Source organism: Balaenoptera borealis (genome assembly GCF_965194805.1).
Source record: "Balaenoptera borealis genome assembly, chromosome: 18".
NCBI classification, from domain to species: Eukaryota; Metazoa; Chordata; class Mammalia; order Artiodactyla; family Balaenopteridae; genus Balaenoptera; species Balaenoptera borealis.
Genome location: NC_138877.1, coordinates 33,725,219 through 33,751,277, shown reverse-complemented (window position 1 = coordinate 33,751,277; position 26,059 = coordinate 33,725,219). Strand labels below are relative to the sequence as shown.

Sequence of the window (26,059 nt, the reverse complement as noted above, 5' to 3'; positions counted from 1 at the left end):
GCTGCCAATAATACCATCTCTCAATACACAGTATATAATTAAAAGCATATTACAGGATTTCTACTTCCCATCCTATTACTGTGTAAGAGACAAGACTTAATCCTCCTCTACAACTAGCAATCTGGACAACATGTACGAGACAACTGTTTTAAGACATAGGGCAAGAAGTAGCACAGGACTGTAATCCCAAAGAGAAAGAGAAAAAAACAAGAGGTGAACTCTGCCTTTCTGCTTGGAGACATAATGCAGACAGAGAGCACAGAGAGCTGAGTTGAGAAAATGTCTCATAGCTCAAGCCAGGCTGAAATAACTGGAAGCTGTGGGGCAGAGTTTTGAAAAAGAGAGCCCTGTACAGAAAAGAAGCTCCAGAAACCTGTATAGGAATTCCCTTAAGTCACTGCTGAGAACTAGGCTAAGCAAAAAACAACTGCAAGTTATAAGCTTCCATTTATACTAGAATAAAAAAGAATAAAATACTTAGGGATAAAATTACACAAAGAAGAAGATCTATACAATGAAAACAACAAAAGATTACTAAAAGAAATTAGACACCAATAAATGAAAAGACATCACATGGTCATGAGTTGGAAGATTTAATACTGTTAAGATGGCAGTACTACTCAAACAGGTCTAGAGATTCAATGCAATTCCTATCAAAATCCTAAGAATGCTTTTTGCAGAAACAGAAAAATCTATACTAAAATTCATATGGGATCTCAAGGGACCCTGAATAGTCAAAATAATCCTGAAAAAAGCTCATACTTCTTGATTACAAAACTTACTGCAAAGTTACAGTAGTCAAAACAGTACTGGCATTAAGATAGACGAATAGAATAAAGAAATAAACCCTTGCATGTACGGTTAAATGATTTTTGATGAGGGAGATAAGGTCATTCAATAGGGGAAGGAGATTCTCTTCAACAAATGGTGCTGGGAAAACTGGATATCCACATGCAAAAGTCTTACACCATGTACAAAAATTAATTCAAAATGGATCAAAGACCTAAATTTAAGAGCCAAAGAGCTAAACCCATAAAACTTCCACAAGAAAACATAGAGAAAAAGCTTCATGACATTGGGATTTCACAATTTCTTGGATATGACACCAAAAGCATAGGCAACAAAAGAAAAAAACAGGTAAAACTGAACTTCAATAAAATTTAAAATGCTTTTGCATCAAAGGACACTACCAACAGAGTGAAAAGGCAACCAATGGAATGTGAAAAATATTTGCATATCATATATCAGATAAGGAATTGATATCCAGAATAAATCAAAAACTCACACAACAATAACAACAACAACAACAAAATTAAAAATAGACAAAGGACTTAAATACACATTTCTCCAAAGAAGATATACAAACAGCCAGTAAACATATGAAAAGATGCTAAACATCACTACGCACTAGGGAAATGCAAATCAAAACCACAATGATATTCCATTTCACACTTATTAGGATGGTTATTATCCAAAAAACATGAAATAACAAGGGTTGGCAGGGATGTCAAGAAATTGGATCACTTAAGCATTGCAGATGGGAACGTAAAATGGTGCAGCTGCTGTGGAAAACAATATAGCAGTTACTCAAAATATTAAACAGAATTACTATGCAATCCAGCAATCCTACTTCTGAGTATAAACTCAAAAGAACTGAAAGCAGGAACTCAAGCAGATATTTGTACACCCATGTTCATAACACCTTTATTCACAATAGCCAAAAGGTGGAAACAACCCTAATGTCGATTAGTGGATGAATGCACAAAATGTGGCATTCACATACAACGGAATGCTATTCAGCCTTAAAAAGTTAGGAAATTCTGACACATGCTACAATATGGATGAACCTTGAAGACATTATGCTAAGTGAAATAAGCCAGACACAAAAGGACAAATACTATATGACTATACTACTATGAGGTAGCTGGAGCACAAGGTGGCCAGAGATTGGGAGGGGCGGATGGGAAGTTATTGTTTAATTGGTACAGAGTTTCAGTTTGAGAAGATAAAAAATTCTGGAGAGAGCTGGTTGTGTAACAATAAGAATGTACTTAATGCCACTTAATTTTACACTTAAAAATGATTAAAATGTTAAACTTTGTTATGGATACTTTATAATTTTTAGAAACAGAAAAAATTACAAAAAAATTATCTGTCATAGGAGGTGAGGGGGGGAGCACTAAAATGTTATAGAACTACATTACTTTACAAATTATATCTGCCACAGAACTCTCCAAAACCTATCTTTATCATACTTTGAGGTTTGAGTTTTTCTTTTCGTCACCTGTTTATAACCAACTTGCTACAACTACAACACCTACACATGCTTTAAATACTATCCGATGTTCTCTTTCCCCTCTATTTATTTTGCAAGAATGCCTAGGACCCCATTACTTCCAAAATTTACTCTATGGTTTATTATTTCTATGTGTACATTTGATTTCTATGTGTTTCACCTGCCAGATGCTCAAGTAATTTGAACTCTCCATGATTTCTACAACACTATGGTTACCAAAATCAAAAAAACTATAAAACCAAAGAGAACTATTATCATATTAAGATGTTTTTAAACTCTTTTTCATGTAAATTTTTACTGGCCCCTAACAAGAAATACTAGCATGGCTTTCAGGAAACAAAGTGCAAAAATATATAATAAAACATTACAAGAATAACTGTCAAACTACTACTGATCCATGCATATGTTTGTGTGTGTGTATGTGTGTGTGCTGGAGGTGAGGAAGTTCCTAGGAATGTCTGACTGACTTTACAATTAGTAAGGTAGTTCTGGCTGGGTTGTAAAAATTATGTATAATATGTTGGTCTGACTTAACAACATCTTAACACACTTTTAAAAATCTCTAATGATAATGAAAATACAATATAACAACTTGTGAAAGGAAAAGATCACATGAAATGGGTGGGATTTCTCCAGGAAATTCAAAGTTCATAAACTTGGCTATTTATATAAAACTATCAAACCATTTCTGATTTACTTGTTTGTGCAACATTTTCAATCAAACAATGCAGTTATGGAATATTATCTTATATTTCATAGTATCTTATATAGTATATAATAGTATCTTATATTTCACAGCAGCCCAAAGTGTAGCACATTAGTATCATAAGGAATGAGTACTAAGGAATAAAAAATGTGCCTAAATTTCTTATCTATTTACATCCCAAACAGAGGCACTTTCAAACTTAGAAGATAAAAAAGAGTAATTTATCTTAAAATACCAAAAGCTTGAAATATTGCTAGGCCCCTTGGCTCACTTTAGACAACAGACAAGATCTGTGAGTGGCACAAAGACATGAATTCTAACTCAAAGAGTAATTAGCTCTATGTGCTTGTAATTCATTTATTTCACTATTATTTGTTATGATGTTTATTACATATAAGACTCAGGGCCACCACTCTGGATATACAGGAAGGCTCAGATCCATCACCTATTAGTGGTCTAATCATAAAATAAGTTTAACGGTTCTTAAAGCCTATTTTCTGATCCATATGGACATAACACTCTCTTACAAGACTGCTAGGTGAATTACATGATATACAGATACAGGAGCCCAGCTCAAGACCTACACACTGTTCAACAAATATTTGTAGAATTGAATAAAGATAACACAAACAAGAATTCTTACCTCAAAAAGCTTACAATCAAAGGAGATAAGAAATAAATATAATTTTAGTGCTAGATAAAAAGTAATATACTTCTTAATACAATGAATAAAGTATTCAAGAATTCAATAAAGGAGCAATTATTTCATTTTGTGAAAAAAACGAGCACTTGTTTTGAGTCTAAAACCAGGGGGATGAGAGAGAAACTAAGATGAATGTCTTAAAAGCTGGAAAATTTTTTTTCTTTTTCAAAAGTGAAACTGAGGAAAGCTTAGAGAATCAAAGAAAGAGTAGGTAGTTCCATTTAGCTAAAACAAAACCTATGTGAAAAAATTAAGAAAATTGAAAAGGTAAGCTGGAACTAGTGCTAAATTATAAATGACCTGAATCCCAGATTAAGGTATGTGAAATAAAAGCAGGGTGTAGCATGGCCTGAATTATGTTGAAGATAATCTGCCAGAAGTACAATAAGTTAGAAGATGGAGAAAGGATATATGGTGGAACCAGTTAAAAGGCTACTGCAAGTAGTCCAGGCCAGAGACTTAAACTACAATAATGGCAATGGAACCTAACAGCAAGGGATTGACAAGAGATCTGACTGCAGAGGATCAGTAAAACTGGTAGCTAGAAGCAAAGTAGAAGGACAATTACTAGATAACCTAGATGACGAGGAGGATGAAGATACTGTTAACATAAATGGTGAAAGCATCAACTAATGTGACTAGGAAGACAAATGCAACAAGAACCCTTTCATTATAGTGAAATTCTAATTTGCTTTCACTTGTATCTGTGTGTGTGTGTGTGTGTGTGTAGATAAGACAAATACACATACATTATTCATATATATGCACAAACACTTGTTTTCTGAAGAAAGAATTATATACAGATACATTACACATATCTTATAACTGGTATCTTGGCAGTTTTGAAAACTCGTCAGTAAAGAATGACCTTTAAAATATGTAATAAAATGTAACAAATACTGAAAATGACATCTGTTTTAGAAGAACAATATGCTTAAACAAAGGTAGATAGTTTCTGTAAAGATCACTGTGTTCCATTCTATTCAACTCTGGCATAAAGAACTAATTTTACTATCCATTATAGGAAGATCCCTTAAAACAGAGAATACAATAAAAAGAGTGTAGTGGTTTAAAAGTTCAAACCATTCTTAGTTTACACTTACTCTCTGTAACTCCCATTTCTCAATAAGGTGTTCTACTTCACCGCCAAGAACTGTGGTGTTAGAATCATTCAAGAGCAGGAATCCATTTTTTATGTCCACAACGCCTGAAAGCTTAACTTTAGTTCCAGGTGGTGTGTTCAGGCTAAAGCAAAGGGAAAAAAAGAGTTAAAACACATTTAAGCTCCTTCCCCAAACTGGAATTCAGTCTTATACTGTGACCTGGTAAAATTCTTCAAAATGCACGAATGTGAAAACTATTTTTCAGGTGACTGGCTATATAGCGTGAATAGGTCATCAGGAAGGAAGTCAGAAGACCAGGTATAAGACTGTCATTTTCTACCTTAATTTTTTTCTACATGTAAAAAAATATGGATAAGGACTTCCCCCTCAGTGGTCCAGTGGGTAAGACTCAGTGCTCCCAATGCAGGGGGCCCAGGTGTGATCCCTGGTCAGGGAACTAGATCCCGTATGCATGCCGGAACTAAGGATCCTGCATGCTGCAATGAAGATCCCGCGTGCTGCAACTAGGCCCAGAGCAGCCAAAATAAATAAATAAATAAAAAATAAGTAAGTCAGTAAACAAACAAACAAATAAATAAAAAATATCTGGATAATAAAAATCACAGCTCACAAACTTATGGTAAAGATAAATAGAATAAAAGATATGAAAGTACTTTCTCAACCATGCCATGTTGTATAAATGTAAGATTTGCCCTTTTTGTCCGCTTCTGAGCTTTGTGCATTATTGCAAAGATATACTATGTTATAAAATTAAATTTCAATACAGAAGAGATATCAAACCAGTAATAATCTTAGACATTTAACACCTATATGAGTTACTGTAATCCACACGAAACAATGCTCTTTTTGGTTAACTATCCAGTTAAAGATCAAATGAGAGTTATTTGCTCTAAAGCATACTGACTTCAAAAGTATTTTTTCATAATAGGTTAACATTATCAGATGTGGGGCAAACATTATAACACCATGACCCTTTTTACAAAAACCAGAGAAAAGATGTTTACCCTCCTATCAATCTTTTAATAAAGGAAACAGTGGAAGAAATCCATTTCATCACATAGGTTTATTCTAAAGTAAAAGCACATATACCAAGCCCCACTGCACCTCTTCACACATTCAGCAAGGGGTAAAGAACTCCAAATAGGAATAAAGATAGTCATAAAACACTTAGGATAAATTAGAAAATCATGCTGAAAGACTTCACATTGTCACATTTTTAAAAGCTCATAAAATTCACCATGTGCTGATAAGTGCAATAGCAAATCAATGAAAGCACTGGTATCTCTGGTCTATTTTTAAGAAAGACGGTTGATAAAATAGTTATTAACAAGAAGAAATAGAATATGCCTATTTTTAAGGTTTCAAAGAGCCCATATGGAGTAAGACATTATCTGGTAAAAATTATTTTGAGGACTCCAAGCTTAATCATTCTTAGTCATCCTATGTAACTTAGAAAACAAATGGTCATGGACAGCCTTGCCTAACCTAACTCTTAAGTAGAGAGCTGTGTGGTGGTAAATGTAGGAAACTTACTACAATATCTATCAAACTTCAAGATCAACAACAACTGAATACACTTACACTAAGTGAAGTTTTTCCCAATTCCAGGTAATCAGCAGATACAGATTTTCTAACTCTATAGTCATCATTTAGGGATAAATAAAAAAACTAAGCACCAAGGCTACCAGGCTGCTATACTCTTTATCTCTAAAGAAATTATTAATGAATTACATCATTTATATAAGACCAATATGTGTTCTTTAAAACCATTTTCGCCAATAATTTCTAACACATTAGTAAATCGGAAATGAAATGAAAATGTAAAAAACACAAATTAGCAACATAAGAAACTACAAAAGACCTTAAAAAATAGCAAGCAAATTACAGGGGCATTTAAATTGTGATTTTTAAAACTAAAAGCTAATCTGAAAGCAGATAATGAGCTAATTTTTTATGTAAAATAACTGTACCTTCCCCAAACTCTTTCTCTAACAGGTTAAGAAGGAAAACATGGTGAATCACTTGAAGTTGGACATACAATTTCATTAAGATAATTGATAGAGAGTTCTATTCACAAAATTAAATTATAGTTCTATTCCCACAAAAGAATAAATAGGTGCTAAAATTTTAATATAGTTTTTATTATATCACCTTCAGGGCCATAACTAACTCTTACTCAGAGAGCATACTGTGGTTTAATTAATACTTTATTCGCACTCCAAAGTTCCTTTATTCTCTCTTCATTGAAATTAAAAAAAAAAAAAACAGAACAAAAACAAAAATACAGTGAGAAGTGGGGCTGGAGGTAGGATAGATGAATGGAAAGAAGCATCCCAGAGAAATGCAATGTCCAGTGGAGAAAACACATTCTACACCAGTTCCTGGTTTATCCTCTCTAGTGAGTTCTTCTACCTTCCTTCTAAGATAACCAATAACCAAACTTATTTTGAAAATGGTCTCCCAAATTGTTCATATGTGAGAACAATTCTGTAAGCTGTTGTTTTTACAGCACCAAAAGTAGACATGCTACTTCAATGATGAGTGAATGAGAAAGTAGCAACATTTTTTTTTTTCAACAGTCAAACTGTAATAAATTCAACAAAAGAAAACAGCGTAAGGGACCCTCCTCTCTGGGTTGATCCTATGTTTTCATTTACCTCAGAGAAATATACAGCAGTAAAATGAGAGAATGAGCCATTACATGGCAAGTCTTTCTTCTCAGGCATCTGTGAACTCCCTTGGAGGGGATCTGATTAAATTTGTCAAAGGAGGAAAGGCTGCGTTTCCTTTTATGGAAGTTTCTCCATAAAAGTAGGACTCTTCCTACTCTTCAAAAAAAAGACAACATGGGCTTCCCTGGTGGTGCAGTGGTTAAGAATCTGCCTGCTAATGCAGGGGACACGGGTTCAAGCCCTGGTCTGGGAAGATCCCACATGCCACGGAGCAACTAGGCCTGTGAGCCACAACTACTGAGCCTGCGCGTCTGGAGCCTGTGCTCCGCAACAAGAGAGGCCATGATAGTGAGAGGCCCGCGCACAGCGATGAAGAGTGGCCCCCACTTGCCGCAACTAGAGAAAGCCCTAGCACAGAAACGAAGACTCAACATAGCAATCAATTAATCAATCAATCAATAAATCTTTAAAAAAAAAAACAAAAAAAAAAACAGAAAAAAGACAACATAATCACAAAGTCAATATACCCCCCCTTGTATATGAAAATCAACATTTTAGACGAATAAATATATCTTCTAAGGAAGAAGCCTCCCTCACTAAAGGCAGACACTAGTTGAAGGAAAAAAAAAAAGAAATCATTGAACATGGCATACAAGGCCTCAACCTACCACATCTCCTCCCACATACTACAATGCCAATCACCTATGCTCCTCCAAGTGTAACTTTTCACTCATCTGCTATCAGGGTACCATGTCTTTGCATGTGCTATTCCCCCCTCATCTCTCTCAAAACACCTATTCATATTTTAAGTCCCATTCCTGACTCCCCCAGGTAAAGGTAATTTTCTGAACTTCTATTCATTTCAGTTGATATATTTATTATAATCTGTATGCTGTGTGCTTACCTTGTCATATAAGCTACTTGGAGACAAAATCTAAATTCTTTTTAAATACCTTTGTCCTTCCAGCACCGGATAAAGAGGCTGGAATAAATTCTTGGGCAGGAGAGAAGCAAGGTCTAGGCATTTACACTAAATGAAAAAGCTCAAAGGACCCTGAGCAGCAAACACAGCATATAAAATGACTAAGAAAAGGGGGGCGGGGTTTGCAAATGTCCAATGAAAATTCCCATCTCAGAAAACAGAGTTTAAACTGATCTAATGGGGACACTGAGAATAAAGGTGACACTTTCTCTTGCTTCTCACTGCTTTTCTCCATTCCAACAGGCATGACTCTAAAAACCTCTTATGAAAAATAGCCAAAACAAAGATTTGGAAAATGTTTCCTTATGGAGTTCTTCCTCCTCTTAGAAAGTGGGGTGGCATACAAACCTCTCTAGCTTCAATCATTTCCCCCAAGAAAACTCATTTGCTTATAAACTTTTCTAGACTGCTAAACAGTGTAATGGATACAACTAACTGTCAAGGAAGAAACTGTAACATATTTAAAGAAATTTTTGTTCTGAAAAAATTTTAATGACCTAAAATTTAGTGATAAAATTGAAAAGCTTACTTTCCATGTAAGAACACCTTACATTTCTGTTTTTAATTATTAACTTTAAAAGTAAGGAGCAACTAACTCCATTTTAAACTATTTTTCTTTACAGATAAAGTAAAAATACAAACTCTTTAATTTATTCTGAAAAACTGTAACATGCACTTAAGAGTTCATTCCTTCTTTTCAAAGGTCTTAAAAATAAAATCCAATGTGAACAGTACCTTTAAACACTTATAACAAATATACACCATAAAGTGCCAATTACCTTATTTTTGACATGTAACTAAATTCTACTGCTGTACAACTTATATGACCATCAGTCATCTGCAAACGCAGCATTCTTGGGGCAGCCTGAGATTCTTCATTATCCTTTGGTGCAGCAACATTGCGAATTTTTTGAATTTGCAAAACACATGGACCTTCAAGCTGTCAAAAGACAAAGGAATAAATATCACTTTTAGCCATAGCTTTGTTTTCACTTAAAATGTTTCTCTTTTCCTTAATGGTTATACTTTATTATTTATAATGATAACTTCAATTAAATAAGTTCAAAATTTAAACTGTTATATACATCAGGGTTGTTTTTTTTTTCTTTTGTATTTAAAGATAAAACTTCAAAAAAGTCTCCTGAAGAATATTTTTAATATAATTCTGAATTCATTTTCAGAAAATAACAGGAAAAAACTCCAGGGAAAAAGTTATTTTTCTGAATTAAAGGTATATTAAAAGATGTTTTCAGTCTTATGTGCTCTAAATTGTTCACATATACCCCCCCGTTCCACCCATGTACATTAACAGACATTCTAGAATTAAAGAACTTGGTAATTTTTTAAGGGACATCAACTTTACAGCAGCACTTGAAAGGAATGTTTTCTGTTCAAAAACATCAAGTTTAAAGTACACCTTCTTCTGGCATTAAAAAAAAAAAAATACATATTCCAAAATTTAAACTATATAAAATCTAAGAAGTGTGAACTATACTTGACTTATTGTCACATTTCCTTTTTAAATGAGTTTAATGCTATGTTGTTATACATTGGCAGTAAGGAGAATAAACGTCCTATCTAGCCATATTTTAATCAAAGAGAAAAAGAAAATTGATGGGCTAACTAGCTATTGAATATTAAGTTAAAAGTTTTTATATAATAAAACACTTATGTTGTAACTGGGGAATGAGAGCAAAATCTGCTTACATGTCTGAAAAATAAATTTAACATAAAGTAACACTTTCTACATTATAAAATATTATATCCATTAAGTAGTATCATACTTACAAAGAAAAAAAAGCTTTTTGTTATAGCCTTTTAAGTAAAATCTTTCTGTATGCATTAGTTTAATTTTTATTTTCAGCAAAGAGAAATGTGAAATGGCATTTACACAATTTCTTGAGTAAGCATGTTCCCAGGTTGACAAATTTCTACTTCATATTTACCAGTATCTTTCCTGAAAGGGAGTAATTTTGTTATAAATTTAGCCCTAGAGAATATAATTAGAGAAAAGAGACGAAACTTACATCTAATTTTCAAGTATGAAAAAAAAATTCTAAGTTGAAATAAGTCTAAAACCTTTAACAGATGTAGATAAGCTACTAATTCAGGATAAACTTTTTCTTTTACTTTTGCTAATGCCATTAAAATAAAGACATTTAAATTAAACCAGAGGCATGTTACAGTTCTTATAATGTTCATCATTCTCTATATTCTACTACTCCCAATATTTTTAGCCTAGACACTGACAAATATTTAGCCTTTGCTTTACTAACCACATACAACTATTTAAATTTACATTTAAATTAATTAAAACTGAGTGAAATTAAAAATTCAATACTTCAGGGCTTCCCTGGTGGCGCAGTGGTTGAGAATCTGCCTGCCAATGCAGGGGACACGGGTTCGAGCCCTGGTCTGGGAAGATCCCACATGCCGCGGAGCAACTAGGCCTGTGAGCCACAATTACTGAGCCTGCGCGTCTGGAGCCTGTGCTCCGCAACAAGAGAGGCCCCGATAGTGAGAGGCCCATGCACCGCGATGAAGAGTGGCCCCCGCTTGCCACAACTAGAGAAAGCCCTCGCACAGAAATGAAGACCCAACACAGCCATAAATAAATTAATTAATTAAAAAAAAAATTCAATACTTCAGTCACACTGGTCACATTGAGTGTTCCATTATCTGCACAACACATATACAGACTGTCCTACATCACTGCAAAAAGTTCTATTAGACAATCAGTGGTGATCTAGACTTATGTGTTCCACAATGATACTAGGGAGTGCACATCCACTGAAGTGTGGGAGGAAAACAATTGTCTCTATTTAATTCTTAGTATGAAAGAAATTAAATGTTCCTAATACTTAATAATCAGAGCAACAAAGGCACTCTCATTCAGTCCATATGACATACAGGTCACAAGACATCTTTATAGAATTTGGGGAAATCTACATCTCAAGGGTGTTGACATGGCAACTTCACTGGTTTGTTTGCTTTCAATGTATTATGACAAACTGACATTTATTTGTGTGCAGTTAAATGGATATACAGATATTACCTAGTTTTAACCATTAATGATCACAAAATGGACAAGTGGCTTTAAAAGATTCTGCCAAAGAAACACAAATTGAAGATAATGCCAACAACACAATCACAGAGGTGGAACAGGACCATTTTTGCTGATCTCCTACAACTGGTTGACCATGAGAACAAAAAGCTAGGAATGCTAGGGAGGAACACCTGCTCCCAGATCTTGATGTTTCCTAGCAAGCAGCAAGTTTACTTATTTAATTACTCCAACTCCTGGCCTCTCCATCCCTTTTAGTGAATTAAATAGTGGCCCTGCCAAAAGATATATGTCCACCTGGAACCTGTAAACATAACCCTATTTGTGAAAAGGGACTTGGCATACCTAATTAAGATCAGTATCTAAAGATGAGATGATCCCGGATTAGGAGAAATACAATGATGAGCTCCTTTAGAAGAGAAGGGGAAATAAACACAAAGACACTGGGTATAAAGGCCATGGGAAGAAAAAAATGGGAGCAGAAATTGGAGTTACACATCTACAAGCCAAGGAACACCAAAGACTGCCCACAGCTACTGGAAGCTATGAGAGGGGTATGAAACAGACTCTCCTTCAGAGCCTCCAAAAGGAACCAACCCTTCTGACACCTTGATTTTTGACTTCTGTCCCACAGAACTGTGAAAGAATAAATTTCTGTTGTTTTATGCCACCAAGTTCATGGGAATTTGTTACAAAAGCCTCAGGAAACTAACACACCCATTTATGAAATGACTTATCTGATTGGGAAGAATATACTGTATATTCTGGGCTCATCCTCACCCTTCCTTTCTTGGGATCTAGGTAGGGACCCTGAGGAGGAGGTACCTACTCAGCCTTTTCACTGGATTAGCACTGCAATAAGTGAGTGTACAAATCTGTCAGGTTTGTGGTTCAATTAATGCATCCATTTGGCTATCCCACCAAGCCACATCTCCCAAATTAATTTTTATCAGTAGTAAAGTTGATACTTTAGCCCACATCTGCCACTTCTTTCTTTCTCAATCGATTCAGAACCAAAGTAAAAAAGAAGGTACTATTTATTAGACTCTCCTTAGAAACTCCCAAATTACACACAGTCTTTTTATAATCAATTCTCAATTTGAATCAACAGGCCTTAAGACTAGTTCCACAATTCAGAAAGATTCTATAAGTAAAATTGCAGATATAACGATTTTTTTCATTATTATGTTTACAATATTCAGTTTATTATCCTCTGTAGTAAAAAAGGGAAGTACTGGATCTAAATAAAACACAAATAGTAGAATAAAATGTTAAGATCCTAGATTAATTTCACCTTTACATGAGCAATAAGGAGCAAGTAAAAGAAATTACTGTAAAAAATTTAAATAGGTAAGAAGAAAGATCTCTAATTCTAATAAACAATATCAAGTATACACCAGAGATATTCTCTGGGGCCAGAAAAAAGTCATCCAGGCTTCATTCCTTCCTTTCCCTAGGTAGATGGACCTCTCTATTATCTGAACTCCTAACTAGTCATATCAATTGATATGGAATGTCAGATTTAAATGACTGTATTAGTTTATTAATTTATTGATCATATTAAATAACATTCTTGTTTACAATCAGACTCTCCAAAGTTTGGGTGATGTGGAACCACTTATCTATAGTCTGATCACACCCAGATAAATGGTTAAAACAGAATTTTTGAGGAATCAAGAAACGATCTAAATTTAGACATTCTATGATACTATGAAAAATCTGCCAGCTATTTCTTTTTATAATCTTATCAATTTCCTTGAGAAATAAATTTCTCACTCTATCTATACCTAACAATGTAAGCATCACATTTTCCATCAACACTAGCAACGGGGCCATATACTCATAAGGAATCTATGAGTAAGTTCTGATAAATCTTCCATCATTATTGCAAAGTGGGTTAAAATTAAGAGAATAAAAAAGTTTCATTCTCCACAGTCCTTTTTAAGTACTTAAAATCATAATTTATTTCTTTACTCTGTTACTACTTCCAAAAGCATTTCCAGTGGCTTCAGTAGAGATTTTCTAGGGCTCATTTTTTCATCCACTCATATTTATATCAAGAGAAGTTTTTGCTGGACTATTCACATCTCTACCTGAGGATCCAAGCAACTGGGTAATGATTCAAGTGCCTTGGAATATGAAATAGTGGTTCTGCCTACAGCTGCTTTAAAAGCCTGAAGGATAAATTTTTATGACGCCCTCTTTCTCATCTACTTTTTTGCTCTGTTGAAATAACTCAATATCATTTTAACAAAATTTGATATTAATAAACATGGGGGTGGGACAGGAAGAAATCAGAAAAAAGTATCATTTGTCACACTCTGTACCATCCTAAGGATAGTATCAGACTCAAGAAAACTGGGACAAAAGAAAATTGTTTATTATAATGTTAGAAATTTCAGAACTTTCTCCATGTCACCTATGCAGGCATCTATGGTAAGCCTCAATTTGGAGGACATTTTCCTCCAGAGAAAATCTATGTTTGCTTCTGATCGAAACAACACTGCAATTGAGAGCCTCAGCTTTTGGCCTGTGGAAAAGTAGCAAAGTTAACCTTAGCCAGAATCTCAACTCACTGTCAGTTACTAGCACCACACTAGCTCAATAATCCTTTCTATCAGCTTTCCTGATTCAGGTGCCCAAGATTTCCATGCAGAAAGATAAAGAAATATAAAATTACAAGAAAATATGATACAAGGAAATACGCTACAAAATATGAGAATCATAAAAATATTAATTTTTAAAAAAAATTTAAGACTCTAAGGAGTTGAGAATTTGGAATTATCAAACACAGACTATAAAACAATAAGCCTAATCTAGAGAATTTATATAGAACTGTGAACCTAACAACTAGGGAAAAAATATTCCCCTTAAGCAAGCATGTGACATATAAACATATATCAAGCCATAATGTAAGCCTCTATAAAATTTCAAATACAGCTATCTTTCAGTCCAAATTCTCTGACCACAATATAACTGAATTAGAAATCTGTAACAAAAAGAAAAAAAAGAGATAATGTTCTATTATTAAAATAAAGAAGAAATCTTAATATAAACTGAAAAATATTTAGGACCGAATGATAATGAAAATACCATGCATAAAACCTTTGGGATATAGTTAAAGCAATGGTAGAAGAAAAATTAATAGCCTCGAGATGCTTATATTAGAAAAAAAGTAAATAAATGAGTCGAACTAACAAGTTGGGAAAAGAACAACAGAATGAGTTCAAACAAGGTACAAGAAAGAAGAAAATAAAGATAAATTAATGAAATAGCAAACTAAAAATACAATAAAGAGGGTTAACAAAGTCTAGCGTTGGTTCTTTGCAAAGACTGATGAAACTGATACTGAGCAAGACTGACCAGGAAGCAAAGAGTAATAATGCAAATAAACAATCTAAGGAGTAATAATAGTAATAAAAACACAAACATACTTTCACTAGCAATGAAAAAACAATAAGAGACCTATGCATACCAGTCTAAATGTCCATCAACTAGAGAATGGAAAGGAAAAAGTAAAGTCCATACAATGGAATACTACTCAGCAATAAATAGTAACAAACTACTGATACATGCTACATCATGGATTCACCTCAAAAACATGACAGTAAGTCAAAGAAGCCAGATACAACAAAGTATATATTGTGTGATCCCATTCATGTGAAGTGTCAACAAAAGGCATATTTATAGAGAAAACGTAAAAGAATACACAGATATATTATTAAGAACAATAAGTACAAGATAGCAAAGTTAAGATTAGCATACAACTATTGGTTACCTTTTTATGTACCCCTAACAGAGAAAAAAACAGTAATTTTTTAAAAAAACACCATTTATAACAACAAAAATAGGAAGTTCCGAGCATAAAGCTTGCATATAGATATACAACCTATATACTTTCAATAAATTATAAAACTTTATGGACAAAACTAAATAAATGAAGAGATACATCCAAGGGTGTGCTGAAGCCAGCTCAGGCCAGTTCACAAGTGCCTGTTATGAGCACTTCTTCCCAATTTCAGCTTTGGTGATTTCATAGTATAGCTTATAATCAGCCACTGCAGGAATTTTTATACTACAAATAGTGGCAACTACTACATATTAGGGCTTTATTTTTTCCTCTTCAGAGAGGCAGCTTACCAGCATTTCACTTGTAATTAGTTATCATAAAGATGTCAATTGTCTTTAAGCTGATACGCAGATTCAATGCAATTTCATTCAAAACTCTGACCCATTCTAAGAAACTTGATCATTTGATTCTAAAATGTATATTGGGGAAGGCGGTCATCAGGGACAGAATAGCCTGAGGAAGAATAATGTATGTTACAACCAAAAGATTAGAAAACTTTGATAATATCAAGTGCCACAAAAGACATGGCTCAATGGGATCTCACATACACTACTGAAGGTAATACAAATTGGTACAACCACTTTGAAAAATAATTTGGCATTATCTGGTAAAGTTGAACACTGGCTTACTCTAGCATACAATAATTCAATTCCTGGTTATATTCCCTAAAGAAATTCTTACACACATGCATCAGAAAAAATATACAAGTTTGTTCCTAGACGTAGTAGTAGTCATCTATTATTTAAAGAAAAAAAAAGAAAGAAGGGAAAAAGAAACACATCTAAATATCCATCAACAGGAGAATGAATAAGTAAATTATGGTATATTTAGATAGCTTAATATTATATAAAAGTGAAAATGAATGAATATTAGGTATATACAACATGGACATATGTTACAGCCATCACACTGAATGATAAAAGCAAGTTACAGCAGACAATCTGTTAACATTTTGTAAAGCTTAAAAACGAAACAGTAGGACCTCCCTGGTGGCACAGTGGTTAAGAATCCACCTACCAATGCAGAGAACATGGGTTCGAGTCCTGGTCCGGGAAGATCCCACATGCCGCGGAGCAACTAGGCCCATGCGTCACGACTACTGAGTCTGCACTCTAGAGCCTGCGTGCCACAACTACTGAAGCCCGCGTGCCTAGAGCCCGTGCTCCGCAACAAGAGCAGCCACTGCAATGAGAAGCCTGCACACCGCAAGTAAGAGTAGCCCCCACTCGCCGCAACTACAGAAAAGCCTATGTGCAGCAGCCAAGACCCAACGCAGCCAAAAATAAATAAATAAATAAATAAATTTTTTTAAAAAGACTCTCTTAAAAACAAACCAACATATTATACAGAAATAACTACATATGTAACTAAAATATTTCTTCTAAAAGTCAAGAAAAGCTAAAGTCAAAATTCACAACAATCATTTCTTGGTGTTTGGGAGAGGAAGAGCTAGGACAGAATGGTATTGTAACGTTCTAGTTCTTACATCAGGCTGAGGCTTCACAGATGCTCACCTCATTTTTAAGCTTCAAAAGAGATATGTTTGTATATATCCAATATTACATTAAAATTGCTCAAATAATTTACATAACATTTTGAAATTAAGACATTGGGTAGTTCACAGAAGTGTCAGGAGTATTAGAGAACTAAGTCTGTAGCCTTCACAGCAAGAATAACAGTGAAAATCAAACCACAGACTAGTTTAATAGCACTAGTATGTTGATGAAACAGTTTGGGATAGGAAGGGTAGAGAAGAAGCCCTAATTTGTAGCATTTGCCAATTTCCATGGCTGATTTCAACTACTCACCTCTAAACAGGGAAGAGATGCTGACATTCAGCCTTCATGAGTTGGAACAAGCTAGATCCAGCACACTCAAGCATCTAGCTCTACACCTTGTACTATCAATCTTACTTGCCCTGGACACTGACCCCAGCACTGTTGGCAGCTATTACCCTAGAAACTCAATCCTGCTGTAGCTTCTGCCACTACCAGAGAGGATTCACCACAGTTCCTGCTTTTTTGTGTGACTAACCCATGTCCTATGCAGCTATACCTGAACTAGTAGAGCTGAGGTACAGGTGCACAGCATAGGTGCAAAGGAGGCTGGGGAAAAAGTATCCGGCATTTTCTTCTCCACCACCAAGACTTTGAAAATGGGAAATTCCCCCAAACAAAGGAAGAGAATTCAGGTTCTAGGAAGTATAAATGTTAACTTACTTATCTTCCATGTATTATTATCAGGCAAGAAGATTTTGTGAACGTCTATCTTCTATAGTTTGTATAGTAAAATACCTTTTTTGGGGTAGCTTTATTTTCTAAATATAAATAATACGTGTATGTGTGTATGCATGTGTATACATATATAACGTTTATACACACACCAGATACACTCTCCTACCGTAAGATGTTAAATATGCCCCCAAATGGGGATTTACCTATTATTCCCTTATTGAGAATGACAAGTCTAAAAACTAACAGTCTAGCAGGAAAAGCAACCTCTCCACCTCATCTCACTAAGCTTAACAAGCTGAGATGGCTGCCCCTCCCTTGTGTGTACTTCTGACACAGCATTTGTTCCACTACACTGACATTGTTGGTTCCTTGATCTCTTATTAGGGTATATGCTTCAGGAAGGCAGGGGCTGTCCTGTTGATCTCTGCAGCCCCTGCACTTAGCACATGTATACATTCAAAAATTGCTTGATAAAGAAATTACCTTGTGTTTTTACTATAATTTATTTAGCACTTACTAGATACACCAGAAAATGCAGCAGGATTTTTACATGTTATTTTTTTTTATAAATTTATTTACTTATTTATTTTATTTTTGGCTGTGTTGGGTATTTGTTGCTACGCATGGGCTTTCTCTAGTTGCAGCGAGCGGGGGCTACTCTTCGTTGTGGTGCACACGCTTCTCATTGCAGTGGCTTCCCTTGTTGCAGAGCACGGGCTCTAGGCGCACGGGTTTCAGTAGTTGTGGCTCACAGATTCTAGAGCGCAGGCTCAGCAGTTGTGGTGCACGGGCTTAGTTGCTCCGCGGCATGTGGAATCTTCCAGGACCAGGGCTCGAACCCATGTCCCCTGCATTGACAGGTGGATTCTCAACCACTGCGCCACCAGGGAAGTCCTACATAAGTTATTTAATTTACCTCCAGAACTAAAAAGTATATTAGGATCATCTGTGTGTCTTAAATGAGAAAATTGAGAGCAGAGGATAAAGTATTTTGACAGAGGTTACCCAGCCAGTAAGAGGTAGAACTAGAATTCAAACTCAGATATGCCACACACCAAAGTCTGTCTTCTTTGTTTCATACATTCTAAAACTATGATAAAATTTGTTACATACTAAAAACATGTAGGTATAAAGAGCAGTAGGAATATTAACTCTTAAAAATTAATTCTGTTCAAAAGAGGTCAAGAAAATTAGAAGAGAAGTGGCATTCAAGTTGGAATTTGAAGACTAAATAGCAGTTTGCCTGACAGCTGAGGGAAGAACATTCCATTCACATGGCAATTATTAAGGTCCTGTAGCAACAAAAGCCTATGATTTTAGAAAAGCTGCAGCTCCCTCATCTCTAAAGTAAAACAGAGGTTGGTAACGATTTCTATTTTTCAATGCTGTTCTGAAGATTACACAGATTATTTAACATGGGACCTGGCACAAAGCAGGTTCTCAATAAAGAGAAAGAGAAGTGTTTACTGAAAACCAGGGTTCTCCTAGGTAAGTTAGGGGCTTGTACCAATAAAGGTCAAGAAGAAAGCAGGTTAAAAGCAAGAGGAACACTGAAAGAAATAGCTTTGGGAAGGTAGTCCCTAATCCTGATCTCAAATTTTTCAATTGATATTCATATACACGAAGAGAGTTTAAATGGATAAATAAATAATAATAAAAGAAAAACTTTCTGAATCATAAACATGGTAGTATACCTACTAGAAGATCTAAAAGTTTCTACCCCTTAGAAATTTTAAAAACAGGGTATTATAAATGTCTAGTAATAGACAAAAAGACAACATAATATTGAATAGGTTTTCCCAAACTTGAGATCGCCTGAAAAAACATCAATTTATACATCAAAGTAACAGCACAGCAGATAATTTGCTCTTATTCAATCAGGGCAATTACAGCCAATCAATTATAAGAAAAACATTGTGGGACTCCAGTCAAAAGTAACACTTCTTTCAATGTGTCATTTGCCTATTTCCATCCTTCGCAGCTATAGCTTTTCATTTTCTGGGAGAATTAGAAAAAAAAAAAAAATGGTGAACAGTTTGTTTTTTAATTATCATTAGAGTGTCTAATATATATTCTATATATATTGATTTGTACAGTTGTTTTTAAACTACACAGAAGTCCTACTAATAATTACCAATAAGCACTTGTAAATAAAGCACAGTAATATCAGAATTTTAGTAATCTAGTTTTCTAAAATTAAAAGTGCATGTTTAATTTTAATAACTCACTAAAAGAAACACTGGTAAATCGTATGTTATTTATTAACATATATAAAACATGACACAATTTATTTAACTTAAAACATTTTTCAATTATTTTTTTTCTGAAAACATCCAAGTTCTGTATTGTCTGAGGGTGAGAGGGCATTCAGTTTGAATTTTAAGGCAGTGAAGCCATCTTGTGGTTGATGTTGGTGTTGCTGAGGCTTTGAGAAGGTCACTTCTAACCGGAAAAATTAGGCCTTTAATCACAGTTTCACATTTAAAAATGCATATATAACCTGTCAGTCCTAAAACTTAGATGAAAAAAATAAACACAGATCTGGAAAGCCTTTCCTGTTAGGGCTTCACAGTAATGCATTAAAGTCCTCACACAGCTGGACTGGTAATAAAGTATTTTTACATTAACCTATATTTTATAATTAACTTCTACACCTTGGTTCAGAGGCTAAAGCTATGAAAATAACTACAACAAAATATTAAACTTGGAGAAGAATATGAAAAATATTAAACAGTTTTATAGGAAGCAAAGTCTTACTACCATTTCGTCATGACTTCTTTCCATGATTTTTACCTTACAAGCTAAATATTCCAGGACCTTGTAATATCTAGATATACAAAGCCTGCCCTGAAAAACTCAGAAGTTGCAGCATATAGCTTCCTCGGCACATATTGCTCCACTCTAAAAACCTTTATGGCCTAAAAATCAAACATAAACTGCTTATGGGAAAATCTAGCTTAGGCTTAGAACCCTGGAGAAAAGTGTCATCTTCCCACTCTCACTACTCTTTAAATTTGTTTGAAACCTTTGCATCAAGGTTACAAGCAACCTTATGGAGAAAATATGGGAATTGCAAAATAATATTAAGAACAGAATGGGAGGAAAGAGAAAAGAATGTGAACAAAACTATTACATTAATTACTAACAAAGTTACTTGCGTTTTTTTGGACATCCTACTTCCTCACAAAATAATCAGTGATAACTAATAGAATTATTAAGACTTCAGTTTCAAACTTCAGATGACAATGCCCTTCTGAAGGTCCCAGTTTGTCTTAGGACAAAACAGATGTAACTACAATGTTCCAGGATTAACTGTTTTCTCCTAACTGCAGACCTACCATCTCTCCAACCTGATCATAGCTCTCTCCACACTTCCTTTCCAAATGCTGAAAATGCTGTTATCTAAGCCTTATTAATTATGATAATAACAATACACAGCATGTAAGCATTTACTTTTGGCCTCTCAGGAGAAGAAGTTTGAAGACTCCTCTCTACATTCCTTTAATCTGCTTCTAAAGAGGATTACTGCTCTGTCTTGCAGAATCTCTAGTACACTGAATGGAGCCTGGGGCCTAATGAATAAGCTTCCAAGGGGGATGGAAGACCCAGGACTACGGCTCTTTTAAAGGACCCACACAAAACTAATGGAAGTAGCTCCTAAAAAGACAGCCTCCTCTCTTCTCTTGCTTATTAAGGATTTGCTTCTTAAACACTGGGGCAAATGCTCTCCAATTCTTTTTCCTTTGGCTTTCTCTCTTAGGAGTGGTAATACACAGGCAGGCAAGGAACTTAGCAGAAATAGAGCAGGACTTTGACCTACTTTGATTCTATTATACTAAGATCAACCTAGCTCTAGTGATAAAGTTCTGCATTAGGGGCTGGGGCTAAAACACAGTCAATAATGAAGTATCCATTTGCCTTACTTCATTTACTGCATTCCCTTGGAGATCTCTAAGTAACAAGATAACAAACTGAGGTAATAAACATGCACTCTTAGATCTCCAGGACAAAAATACCATCCTAAATGTCTCATAATGCTCAATACTTGCCATACACATTGCACTACATTTAAGATGTCACATAGATTACATCATTTAATTCTTCAATGTCATAAGGGACATAATATTTGAATGATAAGAAAATTAAAATCTGGGAAGATTAAATAACTACCAGAAGTCACAGAAACATAATAAGCAGAAGAATGAGGATTTAAATCCAGCCCAATAATTCTAAAATCTATATCTGTCCAAGATGTTACCAGCCCCTAGTGTTTTATTCTCCCTCTCCACATCGCATCTGAAGCACATCAAAACCATGTCTCTGCTTCCTGGGACAGCTAGTCTATCTCACACTTTAAATTTTCTGTCTAAATTAGTTTTTGCAAAACTAGTTTCTAGTATGATGTATTTGGAAAATCACTAGGTAATACAGTTCTTTCTTTCATTCATTATTCTTTTACTATTAAAAGAAAATTAGAAAATAATATTATTTTATACCAAAATCTGACATGTTCAAGGAACAGGAAGATTACTTATTCAAATACTCTGCTTATCTTATGCACAGATTAAAATAAAATTTATTTAAAATTTTTTATTTAAAATTTATTTTAAATAAGAACTATTACATAATTTTAGTATCCAGACCCATGTCTTAATGATTATGTCACCATTAACATGATGAAGTGCTGGGTAATAAAGCTTTCCAATAAAGGCACAAATAAAGCAACTTTTACTGTATTAGTCTTATTTTACAGACAAAGACGCACAACTAATTCATGTCAAAAATACATTCCTTAAACATTTACTTTTGCCTGAAAGCAGTTATATTTTTATACAACGTATGAAGTTTTAACCAAAGGCAAATAAAATGAGTAATTCCCGTGTGTTGGCTTCTAAAAATTCTATTAAAATTATTTTTCAGAACATTTTCACGAATACTGTGAAGAGAGTTTTATTTGGCGTCTGAAGGAAAAATATAAATGGGAAGAGCAGAAAGGGGATATCCCACTCTACTTCTGTTTCACGTGAAGACAGCTTATTTTCTATCTTTCCATTTTATGTATAAGCTAAATCTACATCAGCATTAAAAATATTTCAAAGGATAAAATTTGGCAGAGAAAATTCTAGATTCAAATATTCTAAGTTATATTTTATTTTTGTTAGCTACATTCAAAGGAAATTCTGAAGAGACCACTTATAAAACTTTGTGAGAAGATGGCAGAGTAGAAGGGTGTGCGCTCACTCTCCCTTGCGAGAGCACCAGAATCACAGCTAACTGCTGCAAAATCGACAGGAAGACACTGGAACTCACCAAAAAAGATATGCCACATCCAAAGACAAAGGAGAAGCCCCAACAAGACAGTAGGATGGGCGCAATCACAATAAAATCAAATCCTATTACCACTGGATGGGTGACTCACAAACTGGAGAACAATTATACCACAGAAGTCCACCCACTGGAGTGAAGGTTCTGAGCCCATCATCAGTCTTCCCAACCTGGGGGTCCGGCAACAGGAGAAGGAATTCCCAGAGAACCAGATTTTGAAGGCTAGCGGAATTTTATTGCAGGACTTCGACAGGACTGGGGGAAAAAGAGACTCCACTCTTGGAGGGCACACACAAAGTAGTGTGTGCATAATGACCCAGGGAGAAGGAGAAGTGAACCCATAGGAGAATGAACCAGACCTACCTGCTAGTGTTGGAGGGTCTCCTGCAGAGGTAGGGGGTGGCTGTGGCTCACCACAGGGAAAAGGACACTGGCAGCAGAAGTTCTGGGAAATACTCCTTGGTGTGAGCCCTCCCAGAGTACACCATTAGCCCCACCAAAGAGCCTGTTGGCTCCAGTGCTGGGTCACCTCAGGCCAAACAACCAACAGGGAGGGAACTCAGCCCCACCCATCAGCAGACAAGTGGATTAAAGTTTTACTGAGCTCTGCCACCAGAGCAACACCCAGCTCTACCCACCACCAGTCCCTCCATTAGGAACCTTGCACAAGCCTCTTAGATAGCCTCATCCACCAAAGGGTAGGCAGCAAAAGCAAAAAGAAATACAATCCTGCAGGCTGTGCAACGAAAACCACATTTATAGAAAGAAAGACAACATGAAAAGGCAGAGGACTATGTACCAGATGAAGGAACAAGATAAAACCCCAGAAAAACAACTAAATGAAGTGGAGATAGGCAACCTTCCAGAAAAAGAATTCAGAATAATGATAGTGAAGATGATCCAGGACCTCAGAAAAAGAATGGCAGCAAAGATTGAGAAGATGCAAGAAATGTTTAACAAACACCTAGAAGAATTAAAGAACATACAAACAAAGATGAACAATACAATAACTGAAATGAAAAATACACTAGAAGGAATCAATAGCAGAATAACTGAGGCAGAAGAACAGATAAGTGACCTGGAAGACAGAATGGTGGAATTCACTGCTGTGGAACAGAATAAAGAAAAAAGAATGAAAACAAATGAAGAGAGCCTAAGAGACCTCTGGGACAACAATAAATGCACCAACATTCACATTAGGGGTGTCCCAAAAGGAGAAGAGAGACAGAAAGGACCTGAGAAAATATTTGAAGATATTATAGTTGAAAACTTCCCTAACATGGGAAAGGGAACAGCCCCCCAAGTCCAGGAAGCACAGAGAGTCCCAGGCAGGATAAACCCAAGGAGAAACATACCGAGATACATAATAATCAAATTGACAAAAATTAAAGACAAAGAAAAATTATTAAAAGCAGCAAGGGAAAAGCAACAAATAACATACAAGGGAACTCCCAAAAGGTTAACAGCTGATTTCTCGGTAGAAACTCTACAAGCCAGAAAGGAGTGGTACAATATATTTAAAGTGATTAAAGGGAAGAACCTACAACCAAGATTACTCGACCAGAAAAGGATCTCATTCAGATTCGATGGAGAAATCAAAAGCTTTACAGACAAGCAAAAGCTAAGAGAATTTAGCACCACCAAACCAGGTCTACAACAAATGCTAAAGGAACTTCTCTAACTGGGAAACACAAGGGAAGAAAAGGACCTACAAAAACAAACCCAAAACAATTAAGAAGATGGGAATAGGAACATACATATCAATAATAACCTTAAATGTGAATGGATTAAATGCTCCAACCAAAAGAAACAGGCTTGCTGAATGGATACAAACGTAAGACCCGTATATATGCTGTCTACAAGAGACACACTTCAGACCTAGGAACACATACAGAATGAAAGTGAGGGGATGGAAAAAGATATCCCAAGCAAATGGAAATCAAAAGAAAGCTGGAGTAGCAATACTCATATCAGATAAAATAGACTTTAAAATAAAGAATGTTAGAAGAGACAAGGAAGGACACTACATAATGATCAACGGATCAATCCAAGAAGAAGATATAACAATTATAAATATATATGCACCCAACATAGGAGCACCTCAATATATAAGGCAAATGCTAACAGCTATAAAAGAGGAAATTGACAGTAACACAATAATAGTGGGGGACTTCAACACCTCACTTACACCAATGGACAGATCATCCAGATGGAAAATTAAAAAGGAAACATAAGCTTTAAATGATACAATAGACCAGATAGATTTAATTGATATCTACAGGATATTCCATCCAAAAACAGCAGATTACACTTTCTTCTCAAGTGCACACAGAACATTCTACAGGATAGATGACATTTTGGGTCACAAATCAAGCCTTGGTAAATTTAAGAAAATTGTAATTGTATCAAGCATCTTTTCAGACCACAATGCTATGAGACAAGAAATAAATTACAGGGGAAAAAACATAAACACAAACACATGGAGGCTAAACAACAAGTTACTAAATTACCAAGAGATCACTGAAGACATCAACAAGGAAATCAAAAATTACCTAGAGACAAATGACCAGGAAAACACGATGATCAAAATCTATGGGATGAAGCAAAACCAGTTCTAAGAGGGAAATTTATAGCAAGAAACAAGAAAAATCTCAAATAAACAATCTAACTTTACACCTAAAGGAACTGGAGAAAGAAGAAAAAACAAAACCCAAACTTAGTGGAAGGATAGATTTCATAAATCAGAGCAGAAATAAATGAAATAGAAACAAAGAAAACAATAGCAAAGATCAATAAAACTGAAAGCTGATTCTTTGAGAAGATAAACAAAATTGAGAAACCTTTAGCCAGACTCATCAAGAAAAAAAGGAAGAGGACTCAAATCAATAAAACTAGAAATGAAAAAGGAGAAATTATAACAGACACCACAGAAATACGAAGCACCATAAGAGACTACTACAAGCAACTCTATGCCAATAAAATGGAGAACCTGGAAGAAATGGACAAATTCTTAGAAAGCTATAACCTTCCAACACTGAACCAGGAAGAAATAGAAAATATGAACAGACCAATCACAAGTAATGAAATTGAAACCGTGATTAAA

At 35.0% G+C, this 26,059-nt stretch overlaps 1 protein-coding gene across 4 annotated transcripts in view; it reads right to left on the bottom strand.

Annotated features, from left to right (window-relative positions):
* Positions 1–26,059, bottom strand: part of TDRD3 (tudor domain containing 3) — a 214,798-nt gene that overhangs the window by 97,248 nt on the left and 91,491 nt on the right. For 3 of the 4 annotated variants that reach the window (XM_082365396.1, XM_082365397.1, XM_082365399.1), the window contains 2 exons: positions 9,263–9,423; positions 4,809–4,950 (listed from right to left, as the gene is read on the bottom strand). In XM_082365396.1, the coding sequence (XP_082221522.1) occupies positions 4,809–4,950; positions 9,263–9,423 (303 nt within the window). Of the gene's footprint in view, positions 1–4,808; positions 4,951–9,262; positions 9,424–14,123; positions 14,174–26,059 lie in introns of all 4 variants that reach the window. The other variant, XM_082365398.1, reaches the window with a different exon arrangement.